At 40.5% G+C, this 22,061-nt stretch overlaps 1 protein-coding gene across 1 annotated transcript in view; it reads left to right on the top strand.

Annotated features, from left to right (window-relative positions):
* Positions 1-22,061, top strand: part of WDR49 (WD repeat domain 49) — a gene marked incomplete at its 3' end in the record, with an annotated part of 135,184 nt that overhangs the window by 51,655 nt on the left and 61,468 nt on the right. The window contains exons 7-9 of the mRNA XM_059686146.1: positions 3,210-3,443; positions 17,945-18,109; positions 21,506-21,621. Coding sequence (XP_059542129.1) covers positions 3,210-3,443; positions 17,945-18,109; positions 21,506-21,621 — 515 coding nt within the window. The remainder of the gene's footprint in view (positions 1-3,209; positions 3,444-17,944; positions 18,110-21,505; positions 21,622-22,061) is intronic.

The raw sequence follows: 22,061 nt of genomic DNA, 5'->3' as shown, positions 1-22,061 counted from the left end.
TGATTCCTGGGATCTGTATGGGAGGTGTGTGTATCCATGTACTCACAAAGTGACATGGAAAGTTGTGTCCTTTCATGGGTATATGCATTTTAGGGGGAGGAGTCCAACTGTTATTTTCAACAGATTTTTTTAAAGGAGTTTACAATTTAAAATAGGTTAAGAACTACAAGACTGCCTTCTTTATGGAATAATAAACACTTATTTAAACAGAGACCATTTTATTTATTTATTTAAAAATATTTTTATTGATTTCAGAGAGGGAGTGGGAGATAGAGACATCAATGATGATAATCACTGATTGGCTGCCTCCTGCACACCCCACACTGGGGATCAAGCCCACAACCTGGGCATGTGCCATGACCTGGAATTGAACTGTGACCTCCTGGTTCATAGGTTGATGCTCAACCACAGCCATGCCAGTCAGGCCAGAGACCATTTTTAATAGATAGTAATCTTCCCATTGGATAAAAGTGTTATTTGGAAGAACCTTTTTCATTCTCAGGTTCTAATATTTACACAATGAAAAATGATAAAATAAATTATCATAATAAAAGCATAATGTGCAAATTGATCAAATGACCGAACAGCAGAATGACCATCTGGACGACCTCCCAGATAACCATGCTATGACTCGCACTAGTGCCAGACCAGCCAAGGCGGGTGCAATGCCATTCATCAGGGGGCCCTGCCATCACCCCATGATCGCCCCACAGAGGGAGGCCCAGGCCACCCTCTGCACAGCGATCGCCTCGACGAGAGAGGCCCAAGCCAGCCAAGTGATCACACCCCATGCCTGTTGCCTGCAGAGGGAGGCGACTTGGGGCAGGGGAGCGGGGGCAGCGCCACACAGATGGCAAGCAGTGGCAGCGGCGGGGGTGGGGCCAGCTGCCAACAGCCGGAAGAAGGAAAACCCCAATAGGCCCTGATTGCTGGCTAGGCCTAGGGACCCTACCCAAGGGGTCCTGGATTGGGAGAGGGCGCAGGCTGGGCTGAGGGACCCCTCCCATGCACAAATTTCCTGCACCAGGCCTCTAGTGTAATAATAAAAGAACAATTACTGAACACATTCCAAGCTGGTTGTGATGCTAAATGCTTGACATGGGCTCTCATTTATCCTCACAGCCTCAGATGAGGGAGGCCCATCAAAAACTCAGAGACAAAGACACTTGCTGGAGGTCACCCTATGTAAGGGACAGAGCCAAGATTAGAACCCAAGAGGTCTGGCCCTAGAGCTGGTCTGCTAGTCCCCTTTGGGTGGGTTTTTCATTGTCTTCATTTGGACTCAGTTTATGTCACTTGCTTGTATTTGTTCTCACCACAACTCACAGTGGCAACACTTGTACCTGCAAAGCTACTCTCTGTTTTTTATTTTTTCCTGTGTTAGTCTTGTTCTATCTGCACATTATCTTTGTGTTATGACTGTGCTTGAGTAAGAGTCTAATATTTATGGATTATTTGAACTTGATATTGAAAGGACCTGAAAGGAATTTTAGAGACAAGACTGGGAGTTTTAAGAATAAAAAAGGGTCCATGGAAGAGGAATGCATACATGGGGGCATTTTTGGGGGGAGACACAAAAATGCTTATCTTACTTGTACAGAGGATAAAGAAATGCCACAGGATAAGGGGGGAGGAAGACATACATTCACAGAGGATAAAAAAAAAGTCACAAGAAGAGGGAAACATTTTCATACGCAGTGGTTCTCAACCTTCCTAATGCCGCAGCCCTTTAATACAGTTCCTCATGTTGTGGTGACCCCCAATTTCATTGTTACAAACTGAACATAATTAAAGCATAGTGATTAATCACAAAAACAATATGTAATTATATATGTGTTTTCTGATGGTCTTAGGCGACCCCTGTGAAAGGGTCGTTCGACCCCCAAAGGGGTCACAACCCACAGGTTGAGAACCGCTGGTAGAGGAATGCTGCAAGATAAGGGGAGAGGGTGGGGGCACCATGTGGGCTTTGAGCTTTGAAACGGATACTATGTAGCAGAGTGACCAATGAGGGGTCCTAAATTGAGGAAGGGTCCAATTAGAAAGGGTCAGAGTCAGACAAAAATCTACAGCATATATAAACCAGAGACAAAGACACAAGACAGATTTTAGATTTTTGGATTTAGATTTTTTTCCATTAGAGAGAGAGCAGACTTTTTCATTTTGGGTGCCCCTTCCCAGGGGTCCCTTCTGGGGACATCCCTGCCCAGATGGAGTTTGTATATGCTTCCAATAAACTTCCACGTTTTTATTAAAGAAAGCTGTTAGTCCACGAATTTATCCTTCATCTTTTGTCAGACAAGGACTCATTAGAAGTCTGCAACCAGAACCCCACATTTCAATGTCATTTAAAAGAGAGAGAGAGAGAGAGAGAGAGAGAGAGAGAGAGAGAGAGAGAGAGAAGAAGAAGAAGAAGAAGAAGAAGAAGAAGAAGAAGAAGAAGAAGAAGAAGAAAGGAGAGAGAGAGAGAGAGAGAGAGAGAGAGAGAGAGAGAGAGAGAGATATTATTAATTTTCTATTGCTACTGTGACAAATCACCTCAAACTTGGCTTGAAACAATGCAAAATTATTTTCTGTTCTGTCAGTTAGAATTCCAGTATGGGTCTCATGGGGCTAAAATCAAGATGTTAGCAGGGTTGTCCTTCTTTCTGGAGGCCCGGGGGGAGAATGCTTCATTGCCATTTCCAGCTTCCTTGGCTGGGGGCTCCCCTCCCCCACCTTCAAAGCCAGCAGCAGTAGGTTGAGTCCTTATTACATTCCATCACTGGGATCTCCCTGTGATTATATTGGACTCACCCAAGTCATCGAGGATAAGCTCTCCATCTCAACGTCCTTGATTTATCATATCTGCGAAATCCCCTTTCCTGTGTTAGATAGCATCGTCACACATTCCAGGGATAAGATAAGGACATCCCTAAGGATCATTCTGAGGGACATCTCTGCCTACCACACTTACCTGCTAAATACCAGGCACCGTTCCAGGGACCAGGACAAAACACAACCCCTTCCCTAGAGGAGATGACTGCAGCTGATGGAGTATTTAGATGGATGAGGGAAGAACAACATGTGCTATGGCAGAAGTGTGATCAACCATAACACTCTGGAGAGAACAACCCCCCTGCGGTCAAGAATGAAGCAGAAAAAAAATGTGGCTCAAGAATTAGAATTGTTCTTGACTTTTTCCTATGACTTTATCACCTTCCATCCAGGTTTTGAGACTCTGGGATATTCAGCACCAGCTGTCCATCCAGAGGATAGCATGCTCTTTCCCCCAAAGCCAGGACTCCAGGTGCCTCTTCCACTTTGATGAAGCCCACGGACGACTTTTCATCTCATGTAATCACCGGCTGGCACTGTTGGCCATGGAACGGGAAGCCAGCAGGAGGGTGAAAAGCCACAAGAGCGCTGTCACTTGTGTTCTCTACCATTCAGGCTTGAGGCAGGTAAGGGTGCTGTTCTTTCACCCTCCCAAGGTAGCTCCATATCCAGAGGCTATTTCCTTAATTCCATCCAAGGTCACTGAGGACGGATATAGAAAAAACAAAAACAAAAAACGTGGCAAGGAATTTAATAGGCATGTGCTTTTCTGCAACACTGTGTGTTCAGGTGGATTTGAAGATGATTCCATTTTCAGCCAGTGACCACAGCAGCACTGACAGAATTATAAGGAGTGACGATATTCCACACAAACACAACATTACAGGATCGAACTTAGCTTTGTTACCTGCTGGCTTGGGCCCCGATGGCAAACGCAGGTAAACCCGGCTGGAGAATTTTCTTTTATGAACACCATCTTCCTGTATCCCCATGGAAAGCTCTGAAATATGCATGCAATGTAATTAGCAGGGATCCATTCTGCCGGCATATTTTACACCAGAGGCTCGCAGTGGCAGCCCGGAATGTATTCATAATAAAATGATTCAGTTAAATGCGGTGCCACTTGCTATGCAGCTTGAGTGTTGTTTGTCTCCCCACCACTTTAATGACGCTCTGCAGCCTTTGCTCATGGGAGTGCTACCTGCATGTCAATGACCAAGCCCGCTCCCCTGGGCAGAGCCTTCTCAGTGGGCAGGAGGGGCAAGCCTGGGGGTATTGGGGGGGAGCGGGCACCCATCTCCCGCCAGGATCACTTCAGGCCCTATTGTAACAGCACAGCAGGAGCCCAGTATCCAGCTTTGGGCCAATTAAACAAGAACTCCAGCTCACTCTTTCCTTCTGCAGAAGCCTCTGCAGTCAGGCAGACAGGAGCAGTTCAGATCTTGTGCAGGGGGCGGAAAGCTCTTTGTTAGTAATGAGCAGTGTGTCATGTCACTACTTCAAACATTGTTTCCTGGTTATTCTAGGAGATAAAAATCCCTTACGCGACAATCCATTTTGAATTCCATCTGGGGGAAATGTTCCCCCGTAAATGTTTTACTGAACTTTATGAAGGCAACCGGTTAATTCGGCTCCCCCGTGGCCGCTGAGCGATGTATCTGTTTCCAGGAGAACATTATGCTAATTGAGATCTGCAAAGTTAAACCGCGAGGCTTGTGCTTAGATGCTAAGATCCTGCATTGCCTGGCCATAAGATGAGCCATATTCCCTGAGGAATTCAGGAAATGGGACCCAAAGGAGTTCTGGAATTTTCTACTTGGGACAGGAGATAAAGCCACGATAACAAATAGATGCGAGTTTTGGGCAAGGATAGAATATGCGCATGTGGTATATGATGTAGGGAGAATGACTGTACAATTCCGTGTGCACACCTCTTTATTTTCACTGTTAATAGCATAAATAATTAAAAGCATTGATACATATATAAAGCACATAGAGCTGTGCACCACATACATAAGTGCTTTCTATTAGCTGCTAAGCTATAAAGAAACACTTTTGTGCTGTATTCCATTTTTTAATTATGAAAATGTATTGGCAGTCAAGAGAAAGAAAACAATATCACCCACAGTCCCATAAACCAGTGATATTTGTCACTTCAGAGTAATTAGACAAAGCAAATAAACAGTTTTGAAGAAATACCAGGAGCCAGGACTGAGGGAGACTATGTCAGAGAGGAAGGGAGAGAGAGAGAGAAACATCAATGATGAGAGAGAATCGTTGATTGGCTGCCTCCTGCACGCCCCCTACTGGGGATCGAGCTCCCAACCCAGGCATGTGCCTTTGACTGGAATGAACTCGGGACCCTTCAGTCCACAGGCGAAGGCTCTATCCACTGAGCCAAACCAGCTAGGGCAAGACTCCAGTCTTTAAGGGCAGGTCCAGGGTGTCTTCCTGGTGCTCATTGCTCGGTCGGTCCTCACGCAGGATTGTGGAATAAAAATGGGGAAGCAGCCAGGTGACCCCCACAAGGCAACAGTGGAGCTGAGGGTAATGAAGTAGAGGTAAGAGCTACCCATGGAAAGTGATCAGTTCCGCCCGGGGCTGGGGAGGTGACATTCAGCAGAGCCCTGAAAGCTAGAGTGGAATCTTTAAGCGGAGAAGGAAGTAGTTCCAGACAGAAACCGCAATGCCAGCACCTGCCAAGCGGCTTGAGCACTCAGTGCATTTACGCGGAGGGGTTCATGCTGGCGTGGCCAGTTGGGGAGCGCTTGGCAGATGTTGGCCTTGACGCAGTAAAGGGAGCTGAGAGCCAGGTGGTGAAGGTCATTCACCGGCCATTCCACAGTCTGGTCTTGGAGAAAATTATTGCTTAAACCTGGGGTTAAAACACTAATTCTCAGCGTGATCTCGGACCCCAGGGGACTCAGGACCTTTTAGGGAACCTGGGAAATCAAAACTATTTTAATCATAATTTTAACTTGTTTTTTGCTTTTTACTCTCATTGTGTCATTAGTGTATAGAGGAGTTTTCTAGAAGCTACGTGATGAGCGATGATATCATTGCTGTGATGTCCAAAGGAATGTGTGCTTCTTATTACTGTGTTTTAATAAATTCTTAGTGTAAATCTCTAATGTAAATTATCTATCTATTTGTCTATCATCATCTATCTACCTATTTCTTCCATATAAATAAAAGTTATTTGAATTCTTCAATAATTTTAAGAGTATAAAGGGACCTCAAGACCACAACTTTTGAGTCACTTTGGGTTAGAGAAATCAGAGTTCACATGTTGGGCAGATTACTTACCATGTCTAAGCTTCAGTTTATTCACTTTTGAAAATGTGTGTGTGGGGGGGGGGGCACGCGCGCTTGTGGGTCACAGACATAACAGTAGCAGCACGTATCTCTCCTGCATCCCTGTTTATGGCCTCCTTTCGGAAGCAGTTTCTTCCTCCCAGCAGCCAGCCCTACAAGCTCCCCCATACCTCGCAGGTGGAGCGTTGAAGCTTTATCACACCTCTTTTGCTTGTTAATGGCTCTGTATTCCTTCATCTTTATTTAACCAGGCATCATGTGAAAGCAGATGTTAAGAAGAGTTAGAAGATGGATTGGGCTTTGTCTCTACCCTGCTTATCTTCAGGAACATCCTTTGAGGGGAGGAAGTTGTCCTATGCATTCTCAGCCATTGCCATTCCTGCTCATAAACATTCAGGTATAGGGGTCCTCTCAGCTCCCTGAGTCTCCAGGGACAGCCCTGGCCACGCTTATCTCGCCCCTCTCAGAGCACTGGGCACATCTGGAGTTGTTTTCTAGTTAAACACTTAGCTCAACTCTCATTTTTTTTCTCCTCCTATGTTTTTGGTATAAGGGAAAGATCCTTGTCTTCCACTTCTGTATTTTCCAAGAATGGCTAACATTCTTCTGAGCACCGAATGGATGCTCAGTTGCTAAATTATTGCCATTTCTCATTCCAAGTTCAAAAGGAACCCATGCTTTTTTCAGTCCACTGACCCTTGATCTTTGGTTTTCTGGTTTTAAGCCTCTGTTGAGGACTTTCCGTTTGTCTGAAATTAATGGAAAACCTTTTTTTCTGTTGTCATTTCAGCACAGAGCTGACATGTTAGTGTTACTTAATTCTATTTGACTCCGGCGGAGACCTAACATAATCCCTCTATACAAGCAACTTGGCACATTTCTGTGACTTTTCTTTATCTTCCTGACTTTTGGCACCCTGGCATCCCTAATCTAAGGAAGGGATGGTGAGCCATGCAAAGCCTCTTACAGAGAGCCACGTGCTTTGTCGCACCCTGCGAAGATTGCCCTCACAGCTGGCGGCAGAACAAGTTGGGACAGCGTGAGGGAGTCCCTGGAATGTGCAATTTTAAAAGCATCAAAGTCACTCAGTATCCTGGAGGTAGTTCTAATACACTGTCTTTGCAGTGAGCTCTTAAATGAAGCTTTAAAAAAAACACCCAAGGATTTTAGGAACCTTTACAAATGTATTTGTAGCTATAAACAGCAATAGATAAAGTTTCAGAGTTATCACGGTGGCTCTCATCCTAATGATGTGGGCTAATGTGTTTCTGTAAAATAGGTAATGTTTCAGTTGGTTTTGCACCTAGGACACGCTTAGGGTCAGGCTAGACATTCAGGTGTCATCAAATTTTAACAGACAATACATTACATAGTTTCGTTTTTTAAAAAACATTACATGCTTATTATAAGATGTTGAAACAATGCAACAAAGCTCAAATAAGAAGCTAAATATCATCAGGTTCTAAATATCTCTCTGTGCATAGACTATTTTGCATAAATATTCTGTAACCTACTTTTTTATTTTATAATAGGTTGAAATGTATTTCCCTGTTCCCAAATGTAGCTCTAGTTCATCATTTGTAAAAGGCAGTACATATCCCACTGTAGATATGTATCATCATTTACTGATCCATTTGCCTTGATGAGAGTTTTGCTATTACGATTTTTTTTGTACATAACTATATTCACACTCACGACTTTATTTCTCTCAGGTAAAATCTTAGGAATGACTTTCTAGCTTAAAAGATATGCATACTATATAATTTGGTATACAAATTGCTTCCCATAATTTTACCATTTTATCCAGTCTCCAAGAGGAAACATATTAATCACATCCATGGTTACATAAAGAAACTTGTCAGACAATGCTGCTGGCTGCGTCCAGCAGGCCTCCTGAGACCCTGGGTGGGTTTCATAATCCAACACGGGAGGCTGGGTTTGGAAATTTGAAGGCCCGACCTTCTTTACCTCATCCAGACTGATACTGTTTCTTGAAGACAACTCTCACACTGTCACAAGAAACATCATTCCTGAAAAATGACCCTTGGGTGTTATTTTTTGGTACCAGTGCCTCTCCTGTCCTCTTTTCTATGCACCATTATTTTGGGGAATTGAGATTTTTGAGAATCTAAACAATTCAATTTGTAGTTCCCTTGGTAATTATAAAATGTGAGAAAAGGGAGGCTGACAAATGTAAGGGAAATTTATCTCCATCTTACAAGACATTAGTCCTCTGTGGTGCTTGTATTTAGGGCAAGATCGATGTGTTTCTCTTTTGAACAGAACTGGATGAACACTAATGGAAACTTTCTCTTTGCCTGCCTTCTAGCTGGGCTCCAAGTGACCTCCATTCTGTTAGCTTGGCTTTTCTTCACTAGCCGGCTTAAGGCTTTACTTGGTTTCATGTCAATCCTGAGCCTATGAGGCCTAATCACTAGCTGGAGACATGTGAAGTAAGTACCCTAGTCTTAAGGTTACACCAAACCATACACACACATGCACATACATACACACCCACGTTAATTTAAATGTGATTAGCTTGGAAGGAATAACACATTTCAGTGTTATAAAACTCATAAGAACAATAGGATATACCGTCAAAGTTTCCTCTCATCCCTGTTGTCTACCTACCCAGTTTCCCAGTTTCCCTTCTAGGAGGCAACCAGTTCTATGACTTCAATGAGGCCCCTGCAAGGGCTTTATATATATTGCCTCTGCCTGGTTGCTCAGTGGTTAGAGCAGCAGCCAGAGGACCAAAGGGTCTCTGGTTCGATTCCCAGTTAAGGGCATGTATCTTGATTGCAGGTTTGATCCCTGGCCCTGATCAGGATGCCTGAGGGAGGCAACCAATCATTGTGTTTCTCTCACATCGATGTTTCTAGCTCTCTCTCTCTCTCCCCCCCCCACCTCCTCCCTTTCTCTCTCACTAAAAATCTATCATCAGGTGAGGATTAAAATTTTTTTAAATATATATGTAATTATTAATTTTAAGAACATAGTATTTTAAATGCTGTTTACACAAATGGTAGCATATTATATGCACAGAAACATTGCCCTGTACATTGATTTTTCACCTAATGCTACAGCTTAAAGATCATTTCATCACATTACCTAGAGAGCATGCTCTTTCTTTTTCACAGCTCTATGCTACTCCATTACATGGGTCTACCAAACTTTTTATTAATCAGTTCTTATAGGCATTGATGGTAATTCTGACATTTTTCTATTTCAAGTAATGTAGTAGTTTTAACCTTGAGCATACAAATTTTAGCACAAGTGAGGGTATATCTGTGCGATCAATTCCTAGAACTGGTCAGAAACTATTTATGTCAGAAACCTTGATAGATATTGTTAAATGTTCACCAAAAAGCTGCATTAAATCTATCAGCAGGATAGAAGAGGACCCTGTCCTCAGCCTATCTCATCCTCACAGTCTCAGCTTTTTTAAAGACCTTATTTATTTTATTAAAGAGCACTTTTAGGTTCACAGCAAAATTGAGAAGGTACAGAAATGTCCCGATCCCTCTGTCCTCCCTCATGCACAGCCTCCCCTGTTATCCACATTCTCCACAATTGTTACAACTGATGAACTTGTATTGACCCATCCTTATCACCAAATGTAACCACAGTATACATCAGGGTTCACTCCTGGTGTTACACATTCTGTGAGTTTAGACACATGTATAATAACATATATCTACCATTATAACATCATATAGAGTCATTTCACTGCCCTAAAAATCTTCTATGCTCCACCTTGTCGTTCCACCCTCCTTCCCTAAACCCTGGCAACCGCTGAAATTTTTACTGTCTACATAGTTTTGCCTTTTTCAGAATGTCATGTAGTTGGAATCTTTTAAGTATGTAGCCTTTTAAGGTTGGCTTCCGTCACTCAATAATATGCATTAACATTTTCACTACACATTTTAATGGCTTGAAAGCTATTTTTGACACTGAATAATATTTCATTGTATGGATATACCACCGATTATTCACTCACCTGCAAGCATGGCAATTATGAATAAAGCTGCTAAACATCTGTGTGCAGGCTTTTGTGTGCACATAAGTTTTCAACTTTTGGGGTAAATATCAAGGAGCCCAATTGCTGAATTGAATGATAAGAGCGTGTTTAGTTTTGTAAAAAAAAAAAAAAATGCCCATTGCTTTTTAAAGTGGTTGCATCAATTTGCTTTCCCATCAGCAGTGAAGGAATGTTCTCGTTGCTCCACAGCCTCGTCAGCATTTGGTGTTGTCAGTGTTCCAGATTCTTGTCATTCTACGGTGTAGTATCACATTATTGTTTCACTATGCACCTCCCTGACCACATATGATGTGGAGCACCTTTTACGTTATTTGACAATTGTTTATCTTCTTTGGTGACATCTGTTAAGGTCTTTGGCCCATTTTTAAAATAGGTTCTTCATTTTCTCATTGTTGAATTTTGAGTTCTGTATAAATTTGGGATAACAGTACCTGAAGAATGTGTCTTTTAAGAATATTTACTTTAAGTCTGTGGCTCATCTTTTCATTCTCTGGACAGTGTGTATTGCAGAGCAGAGATTTTTAAATTGAATGAAATTCAGTTTATAAGTTATTTAATTCATAGACTATACCCTTGGTGTTTTATCTAAAAAGTCATTGCAAAACCAAAGGTCCCTTACATTTTCTCCTATATTATCTGCTTTGAGTTTTGTAGGGTTTGTTTTGTTTTGTTTTGTTTTGTATGTAGGTCTGTGATCCATTCTAAGTTAGAGTTCATGAAGGCGATACAGTCTTTCTAGATTCATTTTTTAACAAGTGGAGTTCCAGTAGTTTCAGCACCATTTATTGAAAAGACTGTCTGTTCTCCATCGTATTGCCTTTACTTCTTTGTCAAAGATCAGTTCATTATATCCATGTGGGTCTATTTTCGGTTTCTCTCTATTCTGTTCCAGTGATCTATTGTCTGTTCTTTTGCTGATACCACACTGCCTTGATTATTGCAGCTTTATAGTAAGTTATGAGGTTGGGCAGTGTCAGTCTTCTGATTTTGTTCTGATCCTGAAATATACTGTGTTGACTCATCTGGGTCTTTGGCTTCTCTGTATAAACTTGTTTAGAATCAGTGCTGTCTATTTTTACCCGTTAGAGCTCTTAGCATATTCATAATAGTTATTTTTAATTTCATGATCTGAGAATTCAAACATCCCTGCCCTGTCTGAATCTGATGTTTGCTCTGTATCCTCAGACTGTGTTTCTTGCCATTTAGTATGTTTTGTATTTTTTTCATAGTTGGGCATGATATAGTGAGTAAAAGCAACTTCTGTAAATAGGCCTTTAGCAATGTGGCGGTGAGGTGTGGGGGCTGTGAAGCCTCCTAGAATCCAATGACTAGGTCTCAGACCTTCAGTGAGCCTGTGCCTCTGGACTGTGACCTTCACACATGCTTCTCCATTGTCTCTCCTCCCCCTTGAATAGAACAGGAAGGTGAGAGGCAGCGAGACTTTGGTATTGGCCTTCCCCAGGTCAGTTAGCCTCTGATAAACCCTAGGTTATGGTCTGGTTAAATAGTTTCTCCTGAGGACAGACCTTGTTAAGATGAACGGAGTACTCTGACGTATTTCAAAATACTTTCGCCTGCCCCTGCCTGGATTATGAGGGGATTTTTTTTCTTCAATATTTAAGGGAGAACCCTGGTCAATGTCCTCAAAAGAAAACATAAAATTATGGGGTTCCCCTATGACTGGCTCCCGCTGGAACTTTTAACTCTCAGACTTGTCCACTTGGAGCCTGCAGCAATTTGTCAATGGCAGTTCCCATTTCCCTATCTTGGCATTGCTGCCCGAGAGTTTTCAGTTCATGAGTTTTGCTGTGGTAAGGGGTGACTTTATTTGCCTAGATCTTTCTGATTTTGGGGGCAGCGATTTGCCCTGTGACCTCATTTTTTATATTGATCTAAGAACAATTGTTGGTTTTTCAGTTTGCTCAGCTTTTTACTTGTTGTTGGGATGGAGTGAGAAATTTCAAACACGCAGAATCAGAACCTGGGAGTCCAATGTTGTCTCAGCTGTTTTATGAAGTAGTTTTTTTTTTTTCTTAGCTATTTCTTTACAATGTGAGAAGTGGTGGGATTTTAGAGACAGAGTGCCCAGTGCTTTACATTGAGCAAGTTATTTAATTTATCTAAGCAACTGTTTTGTTTTTTTTTAACCTAGAAAGTGGGAATTATAATACCTCCCTTATAGATGTTCTGTAAAGGATGAAAGGATATTGTGTATCAAGACACAAAGAGCAAAAGATAAATAATTACTAATCAAAAAAGGGGAAATGATATTTCTCTGACTTTGTCCCCTGGTGTCTGTGGGTGCCAGGTGACCTTGGCAATGTTTTGAATGCCTGTACAATGACCACAGGTGGGCGCATGCAGCCCCTGGCTCTTCCCCTCACACTGCCGAAGCCTTGCCAGCCTTGCTTGCCAGTCCTTGAACAAGCCAAGGACACTGCGCCTCAGGGCCTTTGCATTGCTGTTCCTTTTTCTTTCCTTTCCTCTTCATTCAGGTATCTTCATAGCTTCCTCCTTCACCTCAGCCATGTCTTTCCTCAAATGAGTCCTTCTAAGACCCCCTGATTTTGCACCAACTCCCAATGGTCTCTACCCACTCCTCAGTTATATGTTTTCATAATGCTTCATATGTGTGTGTGTGTGTGTGTGTGTGTGTGTAAATTTCTTTAATATTTTCTAATCTGGTTGCATCTCTCCCCCCTTCCCGCACTAGATAGGAGGGCAGAAATTTTTCACTGATATATTTCCAATGCCTCCATCCTGTGTCTCTCCTATTATAAGGTGTTCCATAAATTTAAGGAATGAATTACAAATTAATCTAAGAAGAGGTGATATCTAATAAATAAGATTTATAAATGGAGAATCACTGCCTTAAAATATTCAAATCCTTTGTCTGTATCAGTATTCAGAGATATTATCATTCTCCTCACCTCGCTACTTACTGAGATATAACTTCAGAGATTTGATGCAAAACAGAAATAAAGGATAAAACCTACTTTATATTATGGGACTATAGTAAACAGCACTGACTAAAAAAAAAGAAAGAAAGAAAAAAGCAATTAAATCAAATGTCCTGGTAGCCAGCAACATCCCCTGCTGTAATTTTTGATTCCTCTTGCTTAGACCTAGGACTTGGGATGCATCTGAAAAAAGAGCTAAAATGCTGACTGTTGTTGGAAAAGCAAGAAGACAATTAGGGGACGTGAGTACAATGTCACATCTCCTAGTATTGGCTGATTGGCTGTGACAGCCTCAATGAGAGAGATGAAAAGACCCCTACATTCCTAAACAGTTGTTAACTCAGGTACAGAAGGTGGCGCGTGCTCCCATCAGAACAACCATTTGCTCACGAGGCACAATGCCCTGCAGTGTAGTTATAGAAATAGGCCTACTTCTGCTCTGCAACCCCCAGGGTCTGGCCCGCATGGGCTGATGAGCAGCAGCCAGGAATAAAGTGAAAACTTAAAGAGATTTGATGTCATCAGAACGTGACATATGAACGTGGTGCCAATCCCTCTTCCTGGGCTTTCTGACCAATCAAAACAGCTTGCTAAAGATAAAGTGCCCTCCATCCTGCAGTCAAACCACTTCCTTCATCTGCCAAGTGATGTTAAATGCACTCGTCTCTCACTAAACTCTGCAAAGCCTTTTCACCTGCTTTGTTGTTCTTGTTTGCTGACATTGTCATAGACGGCAGATGTTGGTTATAGTGGTTGTATGTTGTGACATAGTCAGTCGTTGTTTTTCAATGCATTGTTTTTGAAAAGCCTGCTCCTTAAGACAGATTGCCATAAAATTAAATTTGACCGACTATATACTGTTCTCCTTATTGATTCAGATTTCATGAGGAATTGTTAAATGAGCACAAAAAAGTGCTGAAAACTGATGAATAGTATGTTGGAGTTCAGGCAGGTGGGCAAAAGAGGGAGGATGCAAAGCAGCAAAAAGCGATTTTAGTAATTCTTGATTGAATGTCTACATTAAATGAAAGAGGTGGGTGGATGATTAGATGCTTTGTAATGTGGCTGGAGCTAGTCTTAAACAAGTAAGTAAGTGTTTTCTCCGAATATGAACTTATTTTAGTTTGATCTTTTAATTTCTGCCAGGGAATGCCCAACTTTTAGGACAAAACTGTTAGTATGTAATAGGTGCTCAATAATTGCTTTTTAAATAGAAATAATAACATTCTTCACAACCTTTAACTTTTTCTTAAAATACCACTTTTCAAATTTTCTCATGGTTTTGTCTTCAATGAACACAATCCAAATTTCTAAGCAATTACAGTATGAGAAAAATTCAGAAGTAGTGTATAATTTGAAACCTTAATGCACATCTACAAATCAGGTTTCTAAAATTGTAATTGTCTATATTCCCTGTTATGGTTGGAAGAAAGCAAGATATTAAATATTTTGTTATTGATTTGGATATAAAAAGTGATATTCGCCCAAATTAAAGGTCAAATAAAGCTTTAATTGGAATAGTAGCACTAGCTAATTTTTATGCTTACTTATTGTATGACCTGTTCTGTGTTTTGTAAATAGCTTATTTATATCTCTTAAATACAGTTTGAGGTAGTTACTATGATTCTCTCTAGTTTATAGGTGATGAAGCTAGAGCTTAGAAAGATTGAGTAATGAGCCAACGTCAGACAACTGACATTCAACCTGAGGCACCCTGGCTCCAGACTCAGGGCTCTTAACCACTATGTACATTGCACAAACAAAAGCAAACAGAAACACAGTCAGTTACTTGGAATGATCCTGAAAGTGCTCGGTCACACTATTTCAAAGATCCAGGTCATTTGTCCTAGAAATTGCACTATCATTTCACAAAGGTAATTAAATATATAAACTACCTTTGACTTCACTAAGAGAAAATGTGTATCAAAATAGTATTGCTGCCCGGCCGGTGTTGCTCAATGGTTGAGCATCAACCTATGAACCAGGTGGTCATGGTTTGAATCGTGGACAGGCACATGCCTGGGTTGCAGGCTCGATCCCCTGTAGGGGGCATGCAGGAGGCAGCTGATCAATGATTCTCTCTCATCGTTGATGTTTTTATCTCTCTCTCCCCCTCTCCCTCTCTGGAGTCAATAAAAAAAATATTTTTGAAAGGTAGTATTACATCATTTGAGAAATTATCTGATTCCGAGTTGTAATTTCAGAAAAAAAGGCTATGAGAGATTATATGGTCATGATCATTTCCTTGCTGGGGTATAAATGTTGCTAATTGTGGCCTTTTTCCCCAGTTCCTCTTCTCCATTTATCTCCAGAACTGTCTTTGGTGAGCATATCTTACCTGGACTATTACAGCAGCCTCCTCTTTGTTCTCCACACTGTCGCCAAAGGTATCGTCACAAACCAACCAACAAAATATGCTGTATGACTCTCCTCCTTATTAAGAACAAAGAAATTGTTCCGTATTTTATTTTGAGTCATACAACCTAGCGACAGTCCAATGAAAGCTGTAGACTGTTTCTGAGTAAAACGAACTTTACACACATTATTCGTTATTCTCTGGCATAGCTTGTTAGGGATTTCAAATATCCTTCACCAGCCTGCTTCCTCACCCGTTATTCCATCATTTATCCTGTCACCTGTACTCTGGTTGCATGACATTTCCATTGTTTTTGTCATGCTTGGAATATTCTCCAAGTTCTCTTTTCTGCACATGCTCTTAGCTATCTGGAATGCAATGCTGGACTAGAGGAAGGCGTTGTGATGTGTCTGCCATGGGCAGCCTTCAAACCTCATTCTATATATAAGCTTGGGACTAGTATCTAGTTACTTAGAATGTCAATTTTATCCCTGGTAAATGAGGGTGATAACGATATTTATTTTTCAGGGTTTTTATAAAGATGAAATGAGATAGTGAATGTAAAGAATTTGGCACTCAATAAATACCTATCTTCAATCCGGATTGATCATCCTCACCTTTTATTCCCTACCTCCCACCCCAGTGAGTGGATTTTGGGTTCCTTTCTGTGGCCCACAGCACCCAGGATGATACCTCTGAACATGTAACATTACTTGACATTTTCTGTTTCTTGTCTATTTCTCCATCTAGACAAGTTGTTCTTAATCCAGATTGCACACTTAAGTAATGTGGGAAGCTCTATAAAAAATGCCCCTCCTTGCCCTGGGCCAGTGTTGGCGAACCTTTTGAGCTCGGCGTGTCAGCATTTTGAAAAACCCTAACTTAACTCTGGTGCCATGTCACATATAGAAATTTTTTGATATTTGCAACCATAGTTAAACAAAGACTTATATTTTTGATATTTATTTTATATATTTAAATGCCATTTAACAAAGAAAAATCAACCAAAAAAATGAGTGTCATAGGTTCGCCATCACTGCCCTAGGTGGTTTGGCTCAGTGGATAGAGCATTGGCTTGTGGACTGAAGGGTCCCAGGTTTGATTCCGGTGGATGTGTCTCTCTCACATTGATGTTTCTCTCTCTCTGTCTCTCCCTCTCCCTTTCACTCTCTAAAAATCAATGGAGAAATACAGAAAGTAAATAAATAAATAAATAAAAATGCCCCTCCTTGGTCCAATTAAATCAGAGTCTGTGGCATGGTATGCAGTCATGGTTTATAAAGTTCTGCAGGGGATTTTCATGGTCAACCTTAGACTACAGACCTCTTGAGGGCAGGGATTCATCAGTGAACCCACTTCTGTCATGGAGCTGCACACTGAACACCCACTCAGTGCGTGCCCTAGAATGAATGAATGCATGTGTGCATCATGGCCAGCTGCTATCCAGGCCTTATACAGTCGGAAAACTTTAGCCCATTTAATTATGAAAATGTAACACTCGAATTTAACATATTTTTAATAAATTTACATTTATACAATGGTAGTCAATACTTAAGCAGATAAAGACATGCTTTAAGTTTTCTCAGAGTAGATGTTGCTTCAGGCAACTTTTTATCTATACATTTGTATGGTTAGTGATTCTTTTTTTTTTTTTTTTTTTCATTCTTTGGGAACTGAAGTCCTGTTGGTGAGAAGGTTTTATAAATCTCTTAAACTAAAGGGTGCTTAAATGCTTAGAGCTGAAATTAGTGGTCTGCCTGCCACTATAAGATTTCACACTGTTGGGTTACTATATATAATTCTATCCTGACTAGCATTTATTTTGTTGCCTTTCTCTTGGGAGTGTAGATGCAGATTTATATTTAACCTTCCTATGTTCTTTCTTTTTAGTGACCTATCAGTAATAGTGTTTGGCTGTAAAAATATACACAGTACCTTGCGAAAGGAAGAAGAGAGGGACTAATAGCATTAAAAGCAATAGCTCTAGCAATTTGTTGGAATTAACTTTTCCCCATAATGGCAGTACTGCTTTCTTTTCTGAATGCCAAATGGAAACTGATATACAATAAAATGTGTCTTTTCATATAGTAAATAGTGTCAGATCACCATGACTACTAAAATCAACTGTCTCATTTAAATGCAAAAGATTTGTAAGTTTATTTTCAGGAGGATTCGATTTCAGAATGGATTCTAGACACTAAGCTGAATGGTGGGTAAGGGAAGTAGATTCCTATCTTTTCTCATAAAGAGAATCATGACCTTATTACCTCAGTTCTGGCCTAGAAATTAAAATGTTATCAGCTCAACAAAAAGAAAGAAAATACATTACAAAAATGTCTCTACCTGTTAGGGGATCCCAGTGCAGAAAATGCACAGGTTCGATAGTTTTATTGGAATAATAATGATAGATTCTGGGACTATATTTAATTTCTTTACAATGTTATTTTCTCTTAGGTAATCAGCTCTGATGTGGGGTCAACAGTTTGCTTCTGGATGATAGACACTGGGCAGAAAATCAAACAATTTACTGGTTGTCATGGAAATGCAGAAATCAGCACTATGGCCCTTGATGCAAATGAGACACGGCTTTTGACTGGCAGCACAGATGGAACTGTTAAGGTAGGAACAGTTCTTACCAGACAAGAGGGGGCCAGAATACTGTGAGAGGAAACACAGTTTTGACTATATTTATTTGTGCTTTTTTGGGCCTTGCAAGAAGAGAGATGAGACAAGGTAAGAAGAGCTAAAGAACCCAAGCCATCTAATAACAAAGCTGTTAGGAAAATAAAATTCTGTGGAAAAATGAATAAATGGTTTTTCTGAATAAATTATTTAGAATGAAAGCACAACTTGGCTTTCTTATTTCAGAAAGCTTTTTCCAGTGCTCTGGATAGAGGACTACGTTGGGGAATAAGAGGCCGGAATAATTTCCATGTGCTTCAGCTAATGTCTCTAGTTTCCTTTTCCTCGATTTATAAAATGAGAAATCAGGGCAAGCACGTAAACTTTTCAACATGGCATAGATGCAACGTTTCCAGAAAATTAATATGTTAGAATCACCCCATTTTGTAATTTTTATTTTTATGTGAAGGTGAGGTGGTGAAGAAAGGGGGAAGAGCAATCACAATCTTATTTATTATTTATCTTACACTCACACGATATTCTGCTTTGGGGCTTTTCTTTATCTTGCAACCATTATTAATTTCTTCCGGGAGAAAGATGATACTATTTTACTTTGCAGAAAATGATCAAATTTTTATGCCAAGTTAGATACAATCTGAAATCATGTCCATCAGTGAATCTTCCCTGCTTCCCCGGGCTCTGAGGGTAATGACAGTGTTTGATTGGAGATGACGTGTGACACTCCGAGGCCACAGAGGGTACTTTTCTGAATAAGCTTTAAGTGGCTTGCGAACTTTCATATCTGGAGTCATGAGAGTGTTAATTAGATGTACCTTCCATGATGGGATGTCTGATGCATTCAGGGTAAGGGACGCTATCTGGATATGTAGGTGTCATATCATGGAAGGTGGAGGCAAGTTCGAGGGAGGATTGCAGGCTGCTAATGGCCAGTGGGAAAGAGGTGCTATGGCATGTTACACTGAAAACCTCTGGGAATCAGCAGAATTTGATTAACCTCTAGGAAGGTTAATGGATGACCTATAGACTGGGAGATTGGGTTTAAGCAAAATAGACTCATTCATGGAAGGACTGACTGGTAAAAGGTGTGAGGGTAATGGAATAATCCCAATCCTAATAGTCAAGGTGGAATAACAAAAGAATAACTGAAAGTGGAGTATTAGGCAGAGGCTTATCAAAAGGAACAAGCAAGTGTCCCCACTACTAGTCGTGGGGAATGAGGCAGAACTGAAAAACAAGGGAAGTGGATTAGGTTCCCTTTACTCCCATCATGGGAAGTAACCATCCAGAGCAGGGCAGACTTATAAACGGTTGCTAAAATGGTCCCTTAGGGTTGCTAAAATGGTCCCAGCTAAGGGACGAGGTAGGTTCTGGGGGAGTCACATCCTTACAATACCTATGTGTGGTATTATTTTAGGTGGGCTTGATTAGGAGCCATGGGTAGAAGAAAACAGAGTGACATGGGTGAGAAGATGTCACTGGCTCAGCTCAAGCTTTGACATCTTAGAAGCTAATGTGAATTTACTAGTATAATCTCAGCTTTTGAAGGTACATTTATCTTTATCACAATAGCACAACAGAATTCTGAAATTTGGTAACCTCTACATAGGACACATAAATCAGGGTTGAGCTACAGTGGCTGTATTTATGAAGAAACAAGAATGAATGACATTTTCCAATCTCATTTATCATTCGGCATCTAAAACCAATACCTCTGTAATCAAAGATTTAAAAGTGTTGCCCTGTTTCTCAGGGTTTTGAAGTGTCTGTTTTTTAATTAATTAATGTTTTGAATAAATAAATCATGCATATAATAAAATTTAAAATATAAAATAGATACAAAGTAAAAAAAAAACGTTCACCCTTGTTTCCAGCTCCATACTGTGCCTGCTACTGTTTCCAGTTTCTTAGGCATGCTTCTATCCAGGGGTGGGCAAACTTTTTGACTCAAGGGCCACAATGGGTTCTTAAACTGGACCGGAGGGCCGGAACAAAAGCATGGATGGAGTGTTTGTGTGAACTAATATAAATTCAAAGTAAACATCATTACATAAAAGGGTACGGTCTTTTTTTTTCTTTCGTTTTATTTATTTCAAACGGGCCGGATCCGGCCCGCGGGCCGTAGTTTGCCCATGGCTGATCTAGACTCTGAGCACTACTTCTTTCTTAATGGCAGCTCACTGTCCATGCTGTTCTGTATTTTGTGTTTTCCTGCTTGGACATTGATTCATATGAATACCAGCAATAGTCATAATGTTAGCTAACATTTATTTCATGCTTACTATGAACCAGAAATTTTCCTAGCACTTCACACACACACACACACACACACACACACACACACACACACACACAATATAGTTGTTGCTTTTATTATCTCAGTTTTACAGCTGGGAAAACTGAAGCCCAAGAGATAAAGCGACTTGCTTAAGATTCCACAGCTCGTTTAGTTTTGGCTAAGCTTGGACACATGGAGGTGACTCATTCTTCTTAATGGCTCCATTGTATATCACTGTATAGATATTCCATATTCTGATACTCAGTCTCTTATTAGCTAACCAGTAAATGGATTCAAATCTTTAGTTTTTATAAACAATGTTTCAAGAATATTCTCCAAATTAAGCCATCTCACACATTTGAGTGTCTCTGTGTAATGCCTTTCTAAAAGTTGAATTTTTGAGTCAAAGTTTATATGCATTTTAAGTTTGACAGAATGCCAGCTTGGCTTTGTGCATGATGTACCAACAATGTCTCATAGCAAGGCATAGTTTTAACTGCTGGGGACCTAATGACATTCTCTCTTAAAGCACACCTATTGGGTCTCGGTCCTCACCAATGCCCGAGTCGGGTAATCTAGAATTGCCTGTGCCTCCATAGGTCTGAGTTCTAGCAACCGCTTTCAAAAAGATGTTTTGTGGGCAGATGATGGAAAACTTGGTACAATGATCACTGAGTTTCAGGCTCTGTAGTAGATGTTTAAAATTCCAGACACCCCTGAGGAGTAATGTTCCTGTGTCATAAATTAGGAATATTAGAGAGACATACTACTACTTAGAGTGAGAAGCAGGATTTCAACAAACTCCAAAATGGGGCTCTTCATGATTTTAACTTGCCACCCCCTTAAAAATACCCACTAATTTGTTAGCCTTTGAATCAAACATGTATAGACTAAACTGACAGTTTTACTCATAGAGTAATACATATAATGGCTAAATTTCAATAGTGAGGGGATTTTCTTGAATTATTCTGAGTGAATCAACCCTAGTCCAGAATGGAAACACAAACATTTAGAATAATCTTATTACACTGTGCTGTTTCACTCATTGAAGAAGACATTTTCTTGTCTCAAAGGTGATTTTAATTTTTCTCTTAAAGGTGTGGGATTTCAATGGATATTGTCACCATACATTAAATGTTGGAAAAGAGGGAGTTGTGGATATTTCACAGATCCTGGTTCTTAAGAAGACAATACTGGTTACAGGCTGGGACAGGTATGATATGCCTCACATAAAACTATAGGAAGAATGTTCTTATTGGAATCAAAATATAAAAGGAAAAAGAACATAGAAATCTTGACTGAATCTAAATCATTGACTTTCTGGTAACCTAGGTGAGTGAAATTGTTTGGAATTGCCTGAATGCTTAGTGACTATTCTAGTATAAGATCATGTAGCTTGAGCAAGTTTAAGAATTGTTATAGGGCTTTCTCCTGGCTTTGGGAACCTTCCTTTTCCTTTAACCATTCCAGGTAGGGACATAATACCACTTTCTGAGTATTAACTCCAAAAGTTTCCCAAATGTTATAGGCAATAAATTCTTAATGTGTAAATTACATTCTCTCAACTGTAAAAGGAGCTCATTCCTTCTTCTCATGTTGCTTATTTTAAATTGCAGCACAAGAGGGAAATAGTCCACTGAATTCTGTTAGTAC

The sequence above is a fragment of the Myotis daubentonii genome, chromosome 3, assembly GCF_963259705.1.
Source record: "Myotis daubentonii chromosome 3, mMyoDau2.1, whole genome shotgun sequence".
NCBI lineage: Eukaryota > Metazoa > Chordata > Mammalia > Chiroptera > Vespertilionidae > Myotis > Myotis daubentonii.
Note: the sequence above shows the minus strand (reverse complement) of the source record. Positions and strands in the feature narration are given on the sequence as shown.